This window comes from Phascolarctos cinereus, unplaced genomic scaffold, assembly GCF_003287225.1.
Source record: "Phascolarctos cinereus isolate Bilbo 61053 unplaced genomic scaffold, phaCin_HiC Scaffold_7;HRSCAF=346, whole genome shotgun sequence".
Lineage (NCBI taxonomy): Eukaryota > Metazoa > Chordata > Mammalia > Diprotodontia > Phascolarctidae > Phascolarctos > Phascolarctos cinereus.
Window position 1 is genome coordinate 120632892 of NW_027556180.1, and position 21692 is coordinate 120654583.

The 21692-nt window shown below is 36.9% G+C and overlaps 1 protein-coding gene across 1 annotated transcript in view; it reads left to right on the forward strand.

Moving 5' to 3' along the window:
* LMO7 (LIM domain 7) overlaps positions 1-21692 on the forward strand; it is a 242601-nt gene that overhangs the window by 84165 nt on the left and 136744 nt on the right. The window contains 1 exon segment of the mRNA XM_020992454.2: positions 11776-11845. Within this exon segment, the coding sequence (XP_020848113.1) occupies positions 11776-11845 (70 nt within the window).

A 21692-nucleotide genomic window follows, 5' to 3' on the forward strand; every position in this document is an offset into this window, starting at 1 on the left:
CTAACTGTTATATCATTAATTTGTTTTGCCATTGGATTCAAAGGCAATCTAGGGGTATATTCTCACATTACTCCATAAATTACTAAAAACATAGTTTCCCCATTAATCAATGAATTAACTCCAAGCTCTTTGGGAAAACATGGGAAAGAAGAAGTTGCTGACTAGAATTCCTCATACCCACTGTCCCCTCTTGATTCCTTGAATATCATTACAATTCGATAAAGTGGCTTTCTTCAGAATGTAGATAGCTCAGGTGCTCTCAGTATAATATTTTGCTCACTTTACCTCAAAAATATCAGTTAACTGATTTTCTCCGTATAATAAGACAAAACTTAATTCAGTTCTTGTCAAACAGAATGAAAGACAGCTAAACTCAGTTTCCCTCATGGATTTTTCTTAGCGTGTGTCTTCTCCAAAGAATGTATTCCCTATACATTATCCTCTCTGTAGTCAGTAAACTTATTCTCAAGAAGAGCAGCTAGGTACATATACTCTTAAGTGCCTCAAAGAAACTCTTTCTGGCCCATTTCAGTTAGCTGTCAGTCCCCACATTTCTTTTCTTTTTCTCCAAAAGGTACTGTAACCATATGTACAGTGTGAGACAGTTTATGAAAGCTGGGGTTACACAAATCAACTTTTTTGAGGCATCTAGGACAACAAAGAAAACCCATTTGTATAAGGTAGCACTTGAACCTATTCATGAAGGTTCAAAGAAAACCAGGGATTGAAAGTGGGGGTGAGGAGTGAGGGCATCAAACTATATAGTTTGTGCAAAGGTATGGAGATGGGAGATAGGGCATTGTAATGGAGCAGCAAAAAATCCTTTTGGCAGAACCATAGAGTTTTGAGAGTGGAATTAATATGTAATAAGTCTGTAAAGTTGGGAAGGGGTTTAGCTTGTGAAGAACTCTTAAATGCCAAGTGATGTAGTTTTTATTTCAGTCTAGAGGTGATAGGGAGCCTCTGGAATATACCAAGTAGAGGGGGTGAAATAGGTCAGTCTTCTGCTTTAGGAAAATCACTTTGGCATCTGTATAAATAATAGATTGGAGCTGGGGAGAAATTCACTTTACATCAGAACCTTTCCATGCTTCTCTGTATTCTTCAAATTCATTGTTTCTCACAATGTTGCAATATTGTATTACGTTTATGTACTGCAGTTTGTTTAGCCTTTCCTGAATAGATGGTCATCTACTTTGTTTCCAATTCTTTGCAAAGCAGAAAAAAAGTGTTGATACAAACATTTTGGGTTAGATGGGTTATTTCTTCTTAATAATAACCACCTTGGAGTATATAAACCTACTGTGGAATCTCTGCATCAAAAGACTTGGAAATTTTAGTCATTTTATTTGCATAATTCCAGATTGCTTTCCAGAATGATTATATTGATTCACATCTCAACCAACAATGCACTAGGGTGCCTATCTTTCCACAGCCCCTTCAATTTTGACTACTTTCATGTTTTTTGTCATCTCTTCTAATTTGCTGGGTGTGAGGTGAAATATGATTGTTTTGATTTGAATTTCTCTTTTTGTTAATAATTGGAACATTCTTTCATATGTTTGTTAATAGTTTGCCTTCTTCTGAGAAGTGTTCAAATCTTTTGACCACATATCTCCTGGGGAATAGCTTTTGGATATACATGTATATATGTATGTATATATACACATATACATACATTCAGATAGATAGGTAGATATTTTCCATTGGCTAACAAACCTTTGTCTGAGATATTTGTTACAAAGATTTTTTTTCCTATCTAACTGCTTCTCTTATTAACCTAGACCCCATTAGTTTTGTTTCTGTGGGTACTTTTCAATTTCATTTAATCATAATGAGATATTACATCTTTAGTAATTTCCTCTACCCCTTGTGTGGTTAAGAATTCATCTTCTACCTATAGCCATGAAAGGTGTATGATCTGTTTCTCTTCTAATTCTTTAATGATATGGTCTTTAATATTAAGGTTATGTAGCTCTTTTAAATTTATTGTGAAACATGGAGTAAGACATTGGTCTAAGCCTAATTTCTGCCAGACTGTTTCCAGTTTTCCAGCAGTTTTTTTAATCAAATAAGTTCTTTCCTAAATAATTTATATTTTTGGGTTTAATGAACATTGTTATTGAATTCCATTGCTTTTGATTCTCCCTTGTCTAGACTGTTCCATGGATTGACTGCTCTGTTATTTTAACCAATACCAAAAAGTTTTCATCCTTGCTGCTTTTTAATGTAGTTTTAGGTCTGGAAGTATCAATCCCTTTCATTCCTACCTTCTCCCTCCCCCTGCCATTATTTCCTTTGATACTCTAGATCTTATGTTCCTCTAAATGAATTGTATTATTTTATTGAGTTCTGTATGGTGTCCCTCTGATAGTTTGATTTGCCTCATTTGTTTTTAATAAACAAAATTATAATGACACAGAGGAAAGCAATTCCATGATAGACTTACTCAACTGAATTTAAAATATGATGGCAAATGTCATAGTCATTCTATTATTAGGGAAAATTTTGTAGGTCAGAGCTTTTAAATTATGGGCAAAATGGAATTTGTATATATTTCATCTTAACCTCTCTTACTTGAGCAACTAGGTGGTGCAGTGAGTGGAATGCCAGGCTTAAAGTCAGGAAGGATTTGAATCTGGCCTCAGATACTTACTAGCTGTGTGATCCTGGGCAAGTCACTTAACCCTGTTTGCCTCAGTTTCTCATCTATAAAATAAGTTGGAGAAGGAAATGGCAAACCGTTCTAGTATCTTTGCCAAGAAAGCCCCAAATGGGGTCATGATGAATTGGACATGACTGTTCAGCAACAGCCTCTTTTCTTTAAGAGATGTCTGCTTATTAACTTTTTTTTTAAATTGGACTTTTGATTTCTCTGCTGTAGGGGAGCTCTGGGTGAGGAACTTTTATCATTTCGAGTCAGCACCTGTCTATGATAGTTGTCTGGGTCATTGAGACCTTAAGTAACTTGTCCTGAAATAGCCAATATGTACCATAGGTGAGTCTTCCTTCCTGAAACCTGGTCTTCCTGACACTGAAGTCAGCTTTGAATACCCTTCTTGAATATACATCTTTGATTAGCTTTTCTTAACGAATCTAGTCAATTTATATGTAGTGATACCATCACTGGTCAGTGTTTATCAGTGTCTTAGTAGTGGTTTCTCTGAACATACCCTGTATTTTATTCCTTTTATTCCTTTGCTAATATAGTGCTATTATATATTTTCTCTATTTGCAAGACTTTCTTTCCTACCTAGGCATTATGCCTAATTCCAACTCATACTTCAGAATTCAGCTCAAGTGACACCTCATTCATTCATTCATTCATTCAACAAATCTTTATCAAGCATAGTCTGCTCTTGAGGTACATAGAAGAGTGAGGGGAATAAGGCAAGCATATAAACAATCAGAATACAAATTAGAATAAAATATATGCAGACATCAGAGATTAGGAGAGAGAAGAAAACTCCCAGCTTAGTGGATTATGGAAGACTTCACGAGGAGGTGGTACCTTAACTAAGCGTTGAAGGAAAGAAAGGATTTCAAGAGGAAGAGATGGAGGAAATCTCTTCATGTAGGCATGGATCCATTTTAACCATGTATGGAGGCGGGGAGGGACCTCTGTGTTTGGATAATGGCTAGAAGTACAGTTTGGCTGGAATATTGTGTTAATGATGGGGAAAAGTGTGAAATAAGGTTGGAAGAGTACAGTGGAAGGTTTTGAATTCCAGGCTAAGAAATTTGTATTTTGTCTTATCAGAAAGGAGACACTGACAGTTTTTGAGTGGGAGAGTGGTAGAATTAGATCTATTAGGAAGGTTTTTTTTGTTTTTGTTTTTCGGCAGTTGGAAGTATCTATTGGAGAAAGAAGTATCCTTGTCACAATCTTCCAACAAAAGTCATTCTCATATATACCTATTATTGAAAACTACCTTTTTTAAATCCTTTGCTGATTATGGTGGTGACCAGCATGCTTTCTTTCAGGACTGGGGATAATATTTATTTAAGTACAGAAATTTTTACTTATGTAAGTGGACCATTCTATAGATCTGTATGTAAAGCAATTTTTATGTAATGCAAATTTGCCCCTACCTGCCCATTCATTTAGTCTACATAACAAAGACATACACAAAATAATACTTTTACACAAGTCATAAAGTGTAGGCATATTAAATACTGTACCATGATAATAAACAGAATTATGAAATGAAAGGCAAAGTTAGTGATAAAGTATGCACAGTATTGCACAATAAAGTTAACATGGGTGTGTAGTATATTGTCCCTTCCCTACCCACTGCACCTAGCTTTTATCACTGGTGGCTGGCTTTGCACCTTTTTTTTATAACACTATTGAGAGATGTTTGGACATTAGAGCCCCTTTCCCCCCCTTATATATTTGCCAATAGCCAGCAATATTATCTTCAACTAGTCTTTGAATTTTTAAAATCTCGAAGCATTTAAATTCATCTTTTCAACATAAGAAAAAAAATCACTCAGATGATGAAATGCTTCTGCCACCTGTTTCATTGTGAAGCCTTTTGGTTCAAGCTTGGTTTCTGAAGCTTCCCTTTCTTCTTCTGCAATCTTTACAGCTTGCAACTCAATCAGATCTTTCTTTGACAGTTCTTCATGAGCTCAGTCATCTCCTTCACATCATTGTCATCCACTTCTAGCTGCAGTTCTTGTGCTAATTTTACAATCTTGTTACTCCCTTCTTTGAATGTTTCTTCTTTTTCAAATCCAAGAAGACTGGGAACAAATTGTGGACATAATTTCCCCCAAACTCTCTTCATATGTGTTTCTGTTGCATCTTCCCATACTTTTCAGAATTCTTTACATAAAATTGAAATTGTGTAATGCAAATTTACATAAAGAGAGAACTGTCTGTATTCAACAGAGAAACTCACTACTATCCAGGGTATTGATGGAGATTATGATAAAGAGAAAGTAGTGAAGGCATTGAAGAAGGAATTTGCCTACCAATGGTATGGTAACGGAACATCTAGGATATGGAGAAATAATTTAGCTATAGTGTGACTCACTGAAGTACATACATGAGTTCCTAGATGAGGTAAGACTAATTATGGTCCACTAGCTAAAGGTTCTTGAGTTTTAAATGCTCTGTAACCCATTGAACATTGAGTGAGTAATGAGTAAAAAAAAACCCCCAAAAACCTCTTTCTGCGCTTTTTCATATATTGAAAAAAACTCACAGCTTATTTAACGTATCCATTGGGTGGAGAGGGGTTGGACTTGTATAACTTACTCGTACAATAAATGGAAAAGGTCCATGTAGAAAAGAAAAGAGAAAAGCAGAGTAGTAGAAGTGGGGAGCAGTGTTAGTTCACAGGATCAACTCTGGACTCTGCCACTTGTTACCTGTGTGATCTTGGATAAGTCATTGTTTTGTTCAATGGTCTCAACTATGGATCTAGATTGATCCTACAGATGACATGGGATGGCAGAATATGCCATTTCAACATGATTGGTTTCCTTTATAACCATATGCATTTTATTTTATTCATTTAAAAATATTATTCTGAGAAGAGATTCCAAATCTTTTACCAGATTGTCAAAGAAAACCACAATTCCAAAAAGGTGACTCTCCTTGGGAATAGCTTTATGAAGAGCAAAACAGATCCATTAAAATGGACAGGTCCACTGGCTGAGAAGTAGATTTAAAAAAGAAAAAAAAAGCACCAGGGGCAGAAATATGTATGTGTAAAACTCAAGGACTGATTAGTAGTGTGAAAGATCATGAACTGTACTGATTAGTTGCTTTTTTGTTGTGACTTTAATTGGACCAATGATATATAATATAATTTGTAGAGTTAGAATTGGAGTATAGCCTACGAGAGGCTTTGAGGAGATTGGAGTAGGAGGAGTTAGTGAGGACGGTAGGAAGTGTAGTTGAAAGATTACTGACTCTGGGATAGAGAACATAGACTTCAGGCCCAACTTTGCCGCTTACTACCCATGTGACCTCAGATAAATCACTTCATTTCATTTCAGCAATCATTTATTAAGTGACTGCTGTAGGTATGCTAGGTACTGGAAATTACAAAGACAAGACAAAAATAGTCTCTACCCTCAAGAAGCTTACATTTTGCTGGAGAAAAAGAACATTTACATAGATGAGTATGTGCCACATTTGATACCAAATAATTTTTTTTTCTTTTTGAGGAGGCAATGAGGGAAGAGCACTAACAATTATGGGGTTTGGAAAGGTCACAGGTTGGTGGTATAGTGGATAGTAGATAGTGGGCCTGGAGTCAGGAAGACCTGAGTTCAAATTTAACCTCACACATTTACTAGCTGTGTGAGCCTGGGCAAGTCACTTAATTTTACCTCAGTTTCCTTATTTGTATAATGGAGTTAATAATGGCACCTGACTCCTACAGTGGTTGTAAGGCTCAAATGAGATATCTGTAAAGTGCTTAGCATGTTGCCTGCCACATAGTAAGAACTATAGAAATGGTAGGGATGGTGATGATGATGATGATGTTGCAGGAGATGACTCTTGAGCTGGAGTTCCTCAAAAGGAGATATTATTCTAGATGATCTTTATAGTCCTTTGAAAATTCAAATCTATGCTCAATATTCTTACCAATATTATGTTAATGGGAATACCCAATGGAATACATCGAGATAAGTGGTTCCATTGACTGATTTTATTTTCCACTGGAAATAAGGATTTGGAAAATAATGATAATGCTTACATTGTGTCTTAAGGTTTAGAAAGCAATTTATATACATAATCTCACTTGAGCCTTAAAACAACCCTGTGGGGGTAGGCTACAGTATTATCTCTATCTTATAGTTGCCCTGTGTGCAGTCAGAAATCAAGTAAATGTTTAAAACAGCAAGGTATCCACTATGTTTTGCTCCCTCTCACCTGCTAACTTGTGTGTTTATTGTTTCAAGTCATAATAGGATCATAGAACTAGATCTTAGGAGGACTTCAGAGGCCAAGCATCCCATTTAAAAGATGAGCAAACTGAAGCCTGGTTAAATGACTTGGCAAAGGTAGAACCAGATCTTCTGTCTCTAGAGCCTGTTTTCTTAATTATGCCATGCTGACTCCTTCTGTGACCTCAGCTTTTTCTTAATGGGATGATAATTACATATAAAAAGTCTTTTATGCTTTACCAATCACTTGACATACCTGATCTCCCTGTATCCCAGCAAGAACGTCATGAAGCAGGTTTTTGTTGTTGTCAGTGGTTTCAGTTGTGTCTGACTCTTTTGACCCCATTTGGGGTTTTCTTGGCAAAGATACTAGAGTGGTTTGCCATTTCCTTCTCCAGATCATTTTATGGATGAGGAAACTGAGGCAAGCAGGCTTAAGTAACTTGCCCAGGGTCACAGAGCTACTAAGTGTTTGAGGCTGGATTTGAACTCAGGAAGTTGAATCTCTCTGACTCCAGGCCCAGGACTTGAGGAGCCCTTTAGCTACCCTGTGAGCTACGTAGTCTGAGTATTATTTTTTGTCTTTAGAGGTGAGCAAATTGAGTCTTAGAGAAAAGTTATAATTTGTAAAAAGTCCTACAGCTAGTTAATGGTGGAGATACTACTTGAACTGAAGAATCTTTCTGATTTCAGGTCTTAATTCTCTTTCTGTTATACCATATTATCCATTGTAGGAACTAAAATTTAATTTAAAAAACTGAAAATATTTGATGTGCAGCTAGATTTTGGTTAGTGAAAATAATGAGTCCTCCTGAAGTGGTTACATGATTTGAATTTGCATGTCATCATTATGTTGGGCTGAAACCAAAGACTAGTTTACATACTTATAACTTTGAACAGTGTGAATTTGAAACATGAGAGCACTTCACAGGATTCTCTATATGTACCAATTGAGATCCAATTGTATATGCTGATATGTATTGCATGTTGTTATATTTACAAAATCATAAAGCATCAGGATAATGGTAGCATATGTTATCTCTATAGAAACCTTATAATTTAGGAATCTTGTATTCCCTGTCTCTCTAACGGTACAAATTGAAGATCCCTGCACTTGGACAGAAATCAGCAGTATTGTATAGTTGAAAAAAACACTGTATCTCTAGTCTGAGGACCTGGTTTGAATTTTGCCTCTGATACTTTCCATTCCAATAAACATACATTAAGCATCTACAGCTGCTTTCCAGGCACTGTGTTAAGTGCCAATTAATAAAAAGATAGTCCCTGCCCTTAACGGACTTACAATCTAAAGAGGAAGAGAACACACAATACACCACCACAAAAGGAAACGGGAAAGCAGGGAAGGGGAAGCCAGGAGTCGCCGGTGCAGGGGCATCTTACAGTTGAAACCAGGCAGAAGATGCACAGCAGAGTGAACTGAAAGTCCAGCTTCTGCCCTCTATAGAGGAAAGCTTTGGCAGTTGTTTGGTACTCCGCCCTATAGAGCTGCAATCAAAAGGGAGAGGAGGAGGGAAGTAGTGTCAATCAAGGAGAGGAGTCTTGTTCCTGGAGTTGAAACCAGGCAGAGCAGCAGATGCAGAGAGGAGTGAACTTGTCACTTAATCCTCCATCTCAGTTTTCTCATCTGTATAAAGAGGGGATTGGACCATACTGCCTTTGAGGCCCCTTTAAGCTCTAATTTGATGGTCCTATTATATTTAGTACCCTGTGACCCTAGGCAAGTCACTTGAGCTTCCTAGTCCTCAGTTTCTTCCTGTGATGAATGAAATGTTAGAACTGAGGAATTCTTAGATTTCATCCAGCTCTAAAGTCAAATATAAGATCCTGTGATTCTGACCTACAAAAATAACTATTGCCAAAAGCTCACTTAGACCCTTAAATTTGGAAACAGTTCTGTTTACCCAAATCAATTCCTAGGAGAAATAGCCCAAGGACTCTTCCCATAATTATATGTATTCCTCTCACAATGCCCAACTAGATGAGTTATGCTTCCTTTGCCAAAGTTGTGTTGGCATTTTCTCCGAAGTTCAGTGCCCAGAACTGATAACTAAACACTGACTATATAATGAAATAATGCAACGTTTTTCTCCATTTCCTTAACACCAGGTTTTTTTTTAAAGGAGTAATTTCAGGAGTGTTTTGACTTTTGTTTCTGTCTTCTTCCTTTTTGCTGTTTTGCTGGTCACTGTGAGCTCTTATACTAGAGGGTTCATGAGGGAAAGGAAGGTAAATGCTATTCCCCCTTAGGTTGCTGCTACCTTAGGACTAGTCTGGTCAAGTTGTGTCAAGGAAGGGTGAAGCAAAACAAAAGCAAAGCAAAACAAACACCGTAACTTCTTGTTATCTAAGACTTTGTTTATGTTACTTCTATCTTTCTTTTCCCTACTTCAAGCCCTCATATGCACCTTCTCTTAGGCTGGTCATTGAAAGTTAGCTATAATAATATCTATTTTCAGAAATGACGCTATGAAAAATTCTCCTAGCATTACTAAGCCTACAATACAAATGAGATAACTGAAGCACATGGATAAATTGAATAACTTGTCCAAGGTCAACCATGACTCAAGTGGGTGGAACTGGAATTTATATAACTCTCTCTTATTCCAGCAAGGTTAAAAATGGAGGCATGCTTCCTTGAAATCCATGATATTGCCCTGGCTTTTGACTTCTGACCCTGACTGATGTGCCACTGAAATATTGCTCTTCTAGGGCATGTCAGCCTAAAAGAGCCACTCACAAGATACCAGACAGAGATGCTAATTTTTCTGTTCTATGTGGTGCTTGATGCTGTTTCTATTGAAGTAATTCTTCCCTAATTTTGTTTTTTCTATGTATTGTAGAGAAAGTGCTTTGTTTTCTAGAATTAAATGCATGTCTAGTGAACAGTGACATACTTTGCAATTGGTGCCTTTTTTTTTTTTTGCAAATGATTATCTTTCCTTGTCACTTTGGAAGGTGTCAAATGTCTTTTGGAGCCAAGGCCTTCCCAACTTGGATTTATGGAGACTCAGTCTTTAAGCATACAGGTCAAAGGATCAAGCTTGTCATAGCAGGCATAGAATGTGCTTAAGTTAATGAGGGTAGATGTGTTATCATTTGAATTACTGTGTTCTCTAAATATATTTGGGTGTGAAAATACTTTGAAAATCTTCATTTAAGAAACTCCTAGTAATTTTTTCCACTTATAAAAGCTACTGTTTGTTCTCTCTCTCTCTCTCTCTCTCTCTCTCTCTCTCTCTCTCTCTCTCTCTCTCTCTCTCTCTCTCTCTCTCCCCCCCCCTTCCTCTCTCCCTCTCTCCTTCTCTCCCTCTCTCCAGTAGAGGCTCACTGTGACTGGTTGACAGGTTAAGTACTTTACCTAATGTTACCTAGTCAGTATATATCAGTACTTGAGCCCAGGTTATGCTGACTCTGAGGCAGTCTGTCCTATAATTTCTGGACATTAAAGGCATGTCTGATTGAAAGAAATTTTAAACACATTCTTACTCAGTTCCAGTTCTCTTTTTGCCCTGATGCTTTTTTCTTATGCTGAACATTTCAGTGATTTTAAAAATATTTGATCTCTTTTCTTTCATCTTTTCTTCCTCTTTGAAGTTAAGGAGATACTCCTTATGAAGTCTTCAAGTCATTATTTCAGGACACTCTTTTGGTAGGTGTTACATTGTACTTCATAAATTCTAGTGTTAGTATTATCATAGATTTAGTTTTGTAAGGGAGGCCATCAGATATAACTCCCTAATTTTATAGATGAAGAAACTGAGGCTAGGGAGGTAAAGTGAAAATAAGAGTTAGAATAAAGATTTGAACCCAGGTCCTCTGATTGAAGGAGTCAAATTATTTTCTCCTGCACTATAAAATAGATTTTTCCTACAAGGTAAGGTATAGTTTACTAATAATTTCAGCCCAATATCCTATCTTGTCTTCCCCTTTACCATTATAACCAACATCTAGCATTTGCTAGGCCAGTAAACAAAATATAGTTTCTATTTTCTAGAAGTTTATAGGGTTCTATCAGTGCTGAAAAGTGTTTTGCTCTCTCTGTAGTGTTAAAATACATTTTCATCATGTGTCAAAGTAACAAGAACCTTAGTATAATAATAGACTTTACTGTAATTATGTTAGGCCTTCTGGCCCCAGGTGGAGGAGTTTTAGGATCTGAAGCTGAAAATTGCATTCAGACTATAGTATCAGAGTTTTCAAGCCCAGGCTTGAATGAGTTAATAGTGGGGGAGGGAGGAGCTATGTCACCCTATATTGTATCTTTTAAACTTTTCAGCACACTTTGGGGAGTAGCATTCCACTTAATGAGGTTCCCATTGAGAAACAGTATTATTAGTATGCATAGAACCTACCAAGAGAAACATAAATTATATCATTATTTTTTACATCATCATTTAATTTTCTTTTCTTGTGCTTTGGACAAGTACCAATTGGATTGACCTAAGTTGAAATGATCCTGAAGTCATTTCCTGGCTGTTTCAAATGGAGCTAATTTTAACCATTCCCTAATAAATTTGAAACTAAAAGACAGCTATACAATTTACTCCGGGTAGAAATTTTCATCTCTTTCAAGGATTCTTTTTATGGGGAACCTAGAAGTGAATACTGAATATTAATCATAATATTGTTGCTCTTAATTTGGGCAGTAGATAATTTTTCTTACATAGTTGTTTCCTTTTTATGAGAAAATTGGGCCTGGACGGCAGAGTATTATATTCTTAAATGAGGATGTCTTGTGAGTAAACCTTTCTAGAATTTCCTTCTCATTTTAGATACTTCATTAAAGAACCTTGAGTAGATGTTGAAAGTTGTGATTTAATACACTTTTTCTGCATTCTCTTTCAGTTTGATTAATAAGCTTAAGCCTGGAATCATTAAGAAGATCAATCGTTTGTCTACACCAATAGCAGGTTTGGTAAGTAAATTGTCTTCAGACCTAGCCTTTTTCGTATCTGAAATGCAAGTCTGTAATAGGCAGACTCTTTTGTCTGAATCTATCATAAAAACAAGGCTTTAAGGATATACCTCTGGGAATTTTATCTTTTTTCTTGAGTACCTGTCCTTTACCTTTTCCTCCCTCTTTTCTGGGAGTTCTTCCTTTTCTTTTGATTTCTGATCTCCCTTTTCATCCCTCCCTTTAATTCTTTTCTTTGTTGTTATTGTTTGCGTGGGATCTGAGATTTCACCAGAGTGGGAAACTCCCTGACTGGGAAATTTTTTCCAACTGATACGTACAGACGACTCACTTCAACTTAAAATCTCAGAGAGTAGCTTTGGTCATTGATTTGTTCCTATGTATCAGAGGTATAGGACTTGAACTTAGGTCTTCTTGACTTCCAAAGCTGACCAAGTCATTATATCTCACTATCTTTATCTGTTCACATTTTTACTTTTAACACATTTTATCTGAAGTGACATTTGCTGCCTTGGTGCTTATTGACCCCAGCAGTCTGTACTGTAATTAGCTGTACTGTATATGCTGCTTAGTTCCTATATAATACCACATAATAATAACAATAATAATCCGTATCTATCTTGTTTTTTGAGGTTGCTCAAGTGCTTTTCTTGTAACAACCCCTGGTTGTTAATTCTGGTGGAACATATAATTTTCTTATCATTTTACAGATGAGGAAACTAAGGTTCATTGAATTTAAATGACTTAGCCTATGGTTAATACATATGGAGTATTAGTACTATTGAAGACGTGCAGAGATAACCCTGAAGTGGCAGAGAGTATCATAGCAGCTGCTGTGTTTTTTTTTTTCATTACAGGGTTCTTTAGATAACTTCTGATGTGATCTAGCTATAATCTTTAATAACTCCTCCTTTCAGAGCCTTGATTCCTTATCTGTGGAATGAAGGAATTTGACTAAAATAAGAGGTTCTTAGGCTAAGGTCAATGAACTTATTTTGACAAAAAAAAACCACACTTATTTCACTGTATTTCAGCACACTGCTAGGTGGTGCAGTAGATAGAGTGCCAGGCCTAGAGTCAAGAAGATTCATTTTCCTGAGTTCTAATCCAGCCCTAGACACTTAGTAACTGTGTGACCATGGGCAAGCCACTTAACCCTGTTTGCCTCCTCTTTAAATAAGGTGGAGAAGGAAATGGCAAATCAGTTCAGTGTCTTTCCCAAAATGGGTCATGAAGAGTTGAACATGACTGAAAAGACTGAAGAACAACAACATTTCAATAAAATTGGTTTCCTTGGAATTCTGTGTATTCTGCTTAGGCCTTGCCAGACTTCCAAAGGGGTCTATGACATAAAAAAGATTAAGAATCCCTGGGATTGATGATGTTTTTCTTGTTTTAAATTTTAAGTTCTATGTGTGAATGATTCAACACAAACTCTTTTCAGGGTACATCCTTGCCAAGAGGATATTAATACAGTCAGTAGTGTATTTGTAAATGAAAGAAAATTTATAATTAAAGATAGAAGGCTGACAAGTTTCAATAAGCCATGAATCCTTTAAGAACAAGATGTCAGCCTCTTTTATTTCTGTTACCAAATGGTGAATTGCAATAATGGAAAGTAATGTGTAATATCACATTGAACCACTGTTTGCTTAACCATTTTCAAGGAATGTCCTCTGTAGGGAGCTGGACTTAATGTTTCTTTGGAAGGATCTGTTGTCCAAAGACAGTGTATATGAAAAAAAAAATCAGGCATCAAGGGTTTGGGTGGGAGGGAAGTTTAAAAAATAAGCTTACCAAAATATTAATGTTCAAGCTAATAAAATGGATAAAAACCCCCCAAACTTTTTTATGCCCCCTTTTGGAAAATCCAGGCAACTTGTAATAAAATTCAGGCATCTTATACTTCACTGTCAAAGTACTTACAGATGTGAAGTGCAGGCTCCTTTGTAGGTAAAAGTGCCAATGCTACTGAAGCGCACAGGTGGTCTGGAAATCTCATTTTAACATTGTGGTCAGGAGTTAGTTTGGCTCAAGGTGCCTGTTACTGGGGAGAACTTTGCTTAATACAGTAGTAATGGAGATGGCAGCCTTGGGATTCCACATGTCTTCTTGAGGAGGTTTAATAAGTCTGCTTCTATTCTGGCCTTGTCTATCCTGATGCTGCTAAGTTTTAATGTTCTTTGCTAAAAAGAACCTAGAAATAAATACTACACATTAAACACAGCACCATTTCTTTTAATCTGGGTAACTGAGCTGTTTCATAGATACTAGTTTCCTTTATGTGAGAAAACTCAACCCAAATAGTATGTTGTTAAGTTCCAATTAAAGCCAAAATTTTGATGGTTTAAAAATTGACAGAACCCAAGTGAGTTAGTTGTGTGTGGTTACTATGTTTTTAAAGTCACTATGCAGAACAATATTAATTTGATTAGCTAAGTTAAAAGAATTTGAGGTTTGGATTAGGGAACCTTCCTTGCTGTGAAGGAATGACAATCTAAATTTTATTTGCAATCACTCAAATACGTGAATCACTTTTTATAACTGATTTTATTCCCTGTGTTTTGAATTATGGCATGATACTTAGTAATTCCATGCATGAATGGCATGCATTTTGATAAAATTAGTCTCTGACCCCAAACTTTGCTATTTCTTCAGAATGCATACTATTAGGGGAAACATTTTAGAGATTTTAGGACAACTCCAAGTTTGGGTAGTTTATTATTTTTAGCCATTAGAGGTTTAAGTTATATAATCTTACCATTCTCTGATCAGATGGAAGCATAACATTGGGAAATGTTTAGATTATAAAAATAAGATATTAAGTGTTCATATTTAGAGCTGTGTACTGAAAATGCCATCTAAATCTCACTTTTTATCTAGAAACTTAGAAGAAATGTTTTCTTAAATACTTTCTTACTAAGCATCCATCAACAAAGAATGTTCTCTAGAGTTCACAATACAGAACATTTTATTTTATTTATTTTTAAAATATTTTGTATTTTCATTTTTAGGCAATTGGGGTTAAGTGACTTGCCCAGGGTCACACAGCTAGTAAGTGTCAAGTGTTTGTTCTGAGGCCAGATTTGAACTCAGGTCCTCCTGACTGCAGGGCTGGTGCTCTATCCACTGCACCACCTAGCTTCCCCAATACAGAGCATTTTAAACAGGGGTTGGGAACCTGCGGCCTCAAGGCTACATGAGTCCTTCTAGGTCCTCAGGTGTGGCCTTTTGACTGAGTCCAAGTTTTACAGAACAAATCCTTTTATTAAGGGGATTTGTTCTGTGAAGTTTGGATTCAGTCAAAGGGCCACACTTGAGGACCTATAGGACCACATGTGGCTTCGAGGCTGCAGATTCCTCACACCTGAACTAGACAGTTAGAAGAATGCATGCAAAGAACTATGAAGTTACTAGAGGAGGTCAGCTTTTAGAAGCCCCGGCTTTAATGTACAGCTCAAATTCTATCTCCTCTAGGAAGGCTTCCCTAGTTTATCCTCATCCACCAAAGGTGGATTCTAAATGTGGTCTTACCAGAGCAGATAGCAGGATTGTCACCTCTCTAATTCAGGACACCATGCCTTTCTTAGGGCACCATTTTTGGCTTTTTTGTCACATTTTTGATCCATATTGAGTTTGTGGTCCACTAAAGCCTCCATGTTTTTTCATATTAACTGCTTCTTTTTCATCTTTCCCCCATCTTTGTACATGTGACATCGATTTTTTGAACTCAAGTATGGGACTTTACATTTAAGCCTATTAAGAATTCATCTTATGAGGTTCGATCCAACATCTCAGCCTGCCTGCCTCTTTTTTTGGATCCTAACTTAATCATTCAGTGTGTTGACTCTTCCTCCTAGCATTGTGTCTGCTGAAAATTTGATTAGAGAAAGAGAAGTTTGTTTAGGAACTGGTGCTGTAAAAGAACAGGTTCATATAGCTACCAGGAGTCCATATATCTCCTTCTGTAAGCCATCACAAAGGCAAGGATTTGGGGGTTTTATCATTTTCTCTACTCCCTTTTCTTCCCTTTTTTATCTTTCTTTTTCCTCATTGTTGTTCAGATGTTTTAGTTGTGTCCAACTCTTTGTAACCCCATTTGAGGTTTCTGGAATGGTTTGCCATTTCCCTTTTCAGCTTATTTTTCAAATGAGGAACTGAGGCAAACAGGGTTAAGTGACTTGTCTAGGGTCATATAGCTAGTAAGTGTCTGAGGCTGGATTTGAACTCAGGTCTTCCTGACTCCAGGCCCACCAATCTATCCACTGTACCACCTCACTGTTTCTTCCTCCCTTAGGCTTCCCTTTTGTATTTACTCATTCTCTCTACCACCTTTCTACTCTTTCTCCTCCAAGGTTGGCCCTTGTTATTTATTTTAATCTGATTTATTCTGTATTCCATCATGGTGGATAAGGAGCCTGAATTGTTGCTTAAAGGAATGGCTTGATGGAGACATAACTTTGGGGTTAAGGAGAGCAGTTCTAACTTCCTTCCCTTCCTGATGGGTATTTGTATAAGAGAAGATAAGACAATCTGACTTCCTAGAGAGTATCCTTGCTGAAATGATTCAGAGCTCTGACATCCTTTTGGCCCATACACCACTACTTAGTAGTTGCCCTTGGCTGTAATCTTTAGTTAGTTTCTTATAGCCCTTTAAAAAAAAGAAAGGGCTTTTTCAAATTACCTCTTGACACTTTCAGAGGAGTTACATGAGATTCTCATTCACAATATATTGGCATATACTGCATGGGAACTAGCGTCTACCACTCAAGTGTTTCAGAAGATGGCCAAATGAGGTGAGACGGTCCTTTCTTTCATGGGACATCCTACTAGGAGGATATGACAAGAGGCAAATTACTATAATCTAAAATGATGTGTGGCATATAATAATGATGATGATGATAATAATAATAATAATGATAATGATAGCTAACATTTTTATAGTGCTTACTTTGTGCCAGGTATTGTACTAAGCACTTTACAATTATTATCTCATTTGATCCTTACAACAATATTGAGAGGTAGGTGCTATTATCATTCCCATCTTACAGTTTTAAAAACTAAGGCAGACAGAGGTAAATGGCTTGTCCTGGGTCACATGGCTAATAAGTATCTGAGACTGGATTTGAACTCAGTTCTTCCTGACTCCAAGCCTTGCACTCTATCCACTGCATTCCTGAGCTGCCTCATGTTGACACATGAAAATGAAGTAGTTTTTTTTTTAATTCAGGGAAGAAATTGCAATTACATACTTCCTGCTGTCAGGAAGACCTGAGTTCAAATCCAGTCTCAGACACTTTTGGACAATTTGACCGTAGGAAGGTCACTTAACCTGTCTCAGGGTTGTATGAGGATAAAATGGGATAATATTTGTGATATTTGTAAAAGTGCTTTGCAAATTTTAAAGCACTATATAAATGCTAGCTCTTCCTTTTCCTTCTTCTCCTTCATCCTCCTGCTTTCTCTTTCTCTTTCTCCTTCTTCTTTCTGCTCTTTCTTCTTCTTCTTGTTCCTTCTCTTTCTTCTCATTCTATAGAGAGATACTGAAGAATTTTAAACATAGTGCCTAATGTACATTCCTTCCCCCTCCACCACCACCATTAGAATGTGAGCTTCTTGAGGGCAGGTACTCTGTTTTAGGGGGACTAATAGTATGGTGTTTCTAAGTCAAGGAATGAGAGAGTAAATGGAAGAAGGACAAAGCTGTAGAAAGGTCAAGGACTATGAGCCCCCTCAAGCCCAAATGCCATTGGATTTGGGGATATCAAGGTCACTGATAATTGAGAAATCTCTAGAGTGATAGGGATGGAAGTCAAATTATAGATTCACAGGAGTATAGCTGTAGTGCTGGAAGAGATCATTAGAGCCATTTATTCTAAGGCCTAGATGTATGCATTGACTTCCCTAATGTCATACAGGCAGTAAATGGTAGAGCCAAGATTCAAACCAAATTCCTTTACAGATGGTTGAAGAGAGAGTATGGATGGTGAGAAAGTAGAGGCAAAGGGTATAGACTACTTTTTATTAAATTTTATTTTTTTCAGTCAGTGAAAATTTACCCCCTTTTTTATTCCCCCAAGAAAGAAAGAAAAATAAGCTCTTTACAAATATGCATAATCAAGCAAAACAAATTACAGCATTGACCATGTCCACAAAAATACGTATGCAGACTGAAGTCTGCATTATGAGCCTGTCAGGTACGTAAGCATGTTTGATTTGGAGTCTTCGGGAATTATGATTGGTCACTGCATGATCCAATTTCCCATGTCTTTCAAAATTATCTTTATAATTTTGTTGTTATTGTGTAAATTATTCTCCTAGTTCTCACTTCCACTCTACTGGACTGTTTAAAAAATGTTTCTTAAAAAATTCTTTGGGGCAGCTAGGTGGCACGGATTGAGCACCAGGCCTGGAGTCAGGAGGACTTCAGTGCAAATTTGACCTCAGACCAGACATTTGACACTTCCTAGCTGTGTGACCCTGGGCAAGTCATTTAATCCAAATGCCTAAAAAAAAATCTTTGTTTACATTTTTGTCGGTTCTTCTGACCCTTCTAAATCCCTCCAAAAAACCAAACCAGACCAAACAAAAGAATGGCAAAACCTTTGTAACAAATAAGCGTAGACAAGTAAGAAAAAGTGACATATTTGCCACATCCCAAAGCGTCTGTCTCATTCTGCACCTTGAGCCCATCACTGTTCTGTCAAGGGGTAGGGCAATCTTCAGAGTAATATTCAGTAATATTCATTGATCAGAGTTCTTAAATCTTTTAGGGTTGTTTTTTCTTTTCAAAGTTGTTATTGTAGAATTTTTTGCTGGTTCTAGGTTTCTCTGCATCTGTCTTTTTTTTTTATCATTTCTTAACATACCATAATATTCCATTACATTCATGTACTATCATTTGTTCAGCTATTCCACAGTTTATGGGCACCCACTTCTTGGCTATAACAAGCCACTGATATTTTTTTTTTGTACATATGAGTACTTTCCTTCTTCTTTTTTTAAACCTCTTTCAGGGTATAGGCCTACCAGAATCCCTGGGTCAAAGGGTATGCATGGTTGACTGACTTTTGGGGCATAAGGGTATGCATGGTTGACTGACTTTTGGGGCATGGTTCCAAACTTTGTTCCTTCTTATATGCTACTTCAGGCATGGGAACCTCCATATTCATGCACGGGCTATGCATATTTCATGCTTTGGATGCTCCCTTTCCTTCAGCACTTGGAGTCCTCAGCTCAAGGGTTATCTCTTCCACGTCCTACAAATCCTGAGTCTTCCAATTATGTAGGTGCTATGCTAGCAGCGCTGTTATTTTGTTTTATTTATTATGTTCTTATTGTATCCCTGTTGATTTTTTCCAGTAAAATGCAAGTTCCTTGAGGATAGATATGATTTTGTTTTTGTCTTTGATTAGTGCAGTGTTTGGAATGTTAATAAATACTTGTTCAGTTGAGATAGAAGTATTCATCTTAGCCAGGAGCAAGAATACCTCTCTCTCCCTCTGAGACAGGAGAGAAGGAGAGTTTGGTCTATAAGGGAGTAAATAAGGGTAGAGTGGATTGTTGGGTAGTGTAAAAGGTGAAAAGTCCAGCTGAGTTTGTGAAATTAGCTTGATTTCCATGGCTTTGTCTTGTGATAACAGTAGCCTGGGCAGAATTGGGTATGTTTATTGAGTTGTTGTGGATGCCTACAGTTGGGGAGAGGTAAAGGTCCAGGTGGCCCAAATTCTCAGGCTGTTGCTAACTCACTATAGGGTTATAACTCCAATGAAAACAGTGAAAACTTAGTTATTTTTTTTTAAAGAATTCCATTAGCCTGAAGGGGAAACTAAAAAGTCATGCTTCAGGATTATTAGTTTTCCATGGAAAGCTATGAAATAGATGTTTTTTTATTTGGCAATTTTCCTTAATTTGAAAGAATGGAAACTTGTTTACCTACCTTGAAATTATTTTGGGTACAAATGAATTTCTATTTGACTCTCCATTATGGTGCTTTTATGTCCGAATAGAAACTTAATAAGAATAATAAGCTGAATGTAACTGAGTAGGAATAGTTCTTACTTCCTGTAATTTACTTAGTAGTGCCTCTATAATTTATATGCTTTCTTTAGAAAATTAAATAAAGCATTGGCTCTGAGGTTAGTATGCAAAAGAGAAGTCCAGCAACTCTCTTTAAGCTTTTGCCAGCACCAATAGTTGTGGGAGGCCTCTGAGGAGTGCCAGGGTGGGCTAGTTGATAGCAAATAACAAAGATGAACAATTTGACAAGTTCGTGCTTTCTGAAGACTAACTGAAGAAAAAATCTATAACGTGGCACAAGCCATTTGTGGAAAAAAATAAGTTGGTTAATTTATATAGTGGATTGAAATCAGGCTTCTGTTTTTAAAAGAAAGTTTAATGGTTTCCTCTCAATTACATGTAAAAACATTTTTAAACATTTTTTTTAAAGTTTTGGTTCCATATACTATCTCTCCCTCTTTTCCCTTGCCCCTCCCTGATGTGGTAAGCAAGTTGATATAGATTATATATATCAAGCTTCCTTTTTCATTTCAAAGAGATTGCTTTTCTTTTCCTTTCTTTTCCCTTGTCTTACCCTATTTACCATGTCAATTTAGCCTATACCATTAGCCATTTACCAATCAATGGGCATCCATTTTGTTTCTAGTTCTTTGCTATCACAAAAAGTGCTACTATCAATGTTTTGGTGATTTTTGGTATTGACCCAGTCTGGGTGGAATCTCTGGATCAAATATAGACATTTTAGTTACTTTACTTCCACAGTTCAGAATGGTTTGCAGAATGGTTTAACCAATTCACCAAGCCATCAACAATTTATTAGTGTTCCATCTATCTACTATCCTTCCACATTGACTATTCTATTGTTTGCCATCTTTGCCATTTTTTTCTGGGTCAGAGGTAAAATCTCAGAGTTGTTTTGACTTGCATTTCTCTTATTAATGATTTGAGTTTTATTAGAGCTTTCTTTCTTATGGTTATTAATTTATATATTTTTGGAGAAATCTGCATTCATAGCCTTGGATAGCTTATTTATTGGAGACTGCTTTTAGTTTGGCAAAGGTGTGATCAGCGGTAGGGCAGAGGCAAAAGATTCGAGAAGAGAGGATCACATAGAATTGAGTTGGTTGACCCAGGGTTTGAATTAGGGAAGGCTGGATAGTATAGCCAGAGCACGGGAGATGACCTGGGAAAGAATTGAGGGGCAGTGGTAATGGAGATCACAATGATGATGAAGAACATGATTAGGATTATAAGGCATAGGGAAAGATGGAATAATAAAATACCATGACCAGATAAAGGAATTTAGGAGTTTGTGAAGATGGAAGTGGAATACTTGTGGTTGATGGTGAGATCAAGGGTATGATCGTTTCTGTGAATGGCTAAGGTGAAATGCAAGGGTAGTTCATGGGAATTGAGTAAACTGAGGAATTCAAAGATTTGCATATTTGAGGGAGCCTTGGTGTGTATGTTGTAGTTCCCTAGTATGAAGGCAGGAATTAGAGAGAAGAAAAAAGTCTGTGAGTTCAGCTCTTATTGAGAAAGACAATGTGATGTGTGACTTATGTGATTTGGTCGGAGGTGTCACAGAGCCAATGTGTGTCACCACAGAGCCTTGAATTTGGCCCAGAGGTCAGTTCTTTATCCACTAAGCCATAGGTCTCTCTCTTTACAAAGCAAATACAAGGTAATGTTCAGAACAGGAGTAGGTACTAGCAGCTGGAGGGATCAGGAAAGGTCTAAGGTAGGACATGGCACCTGTGTTGAGTTTTGAAGAAAGCTAGATGGAGGTGAGGAAGGAGTGCAGTCCAGGCATGAAGGATAGTCTGTT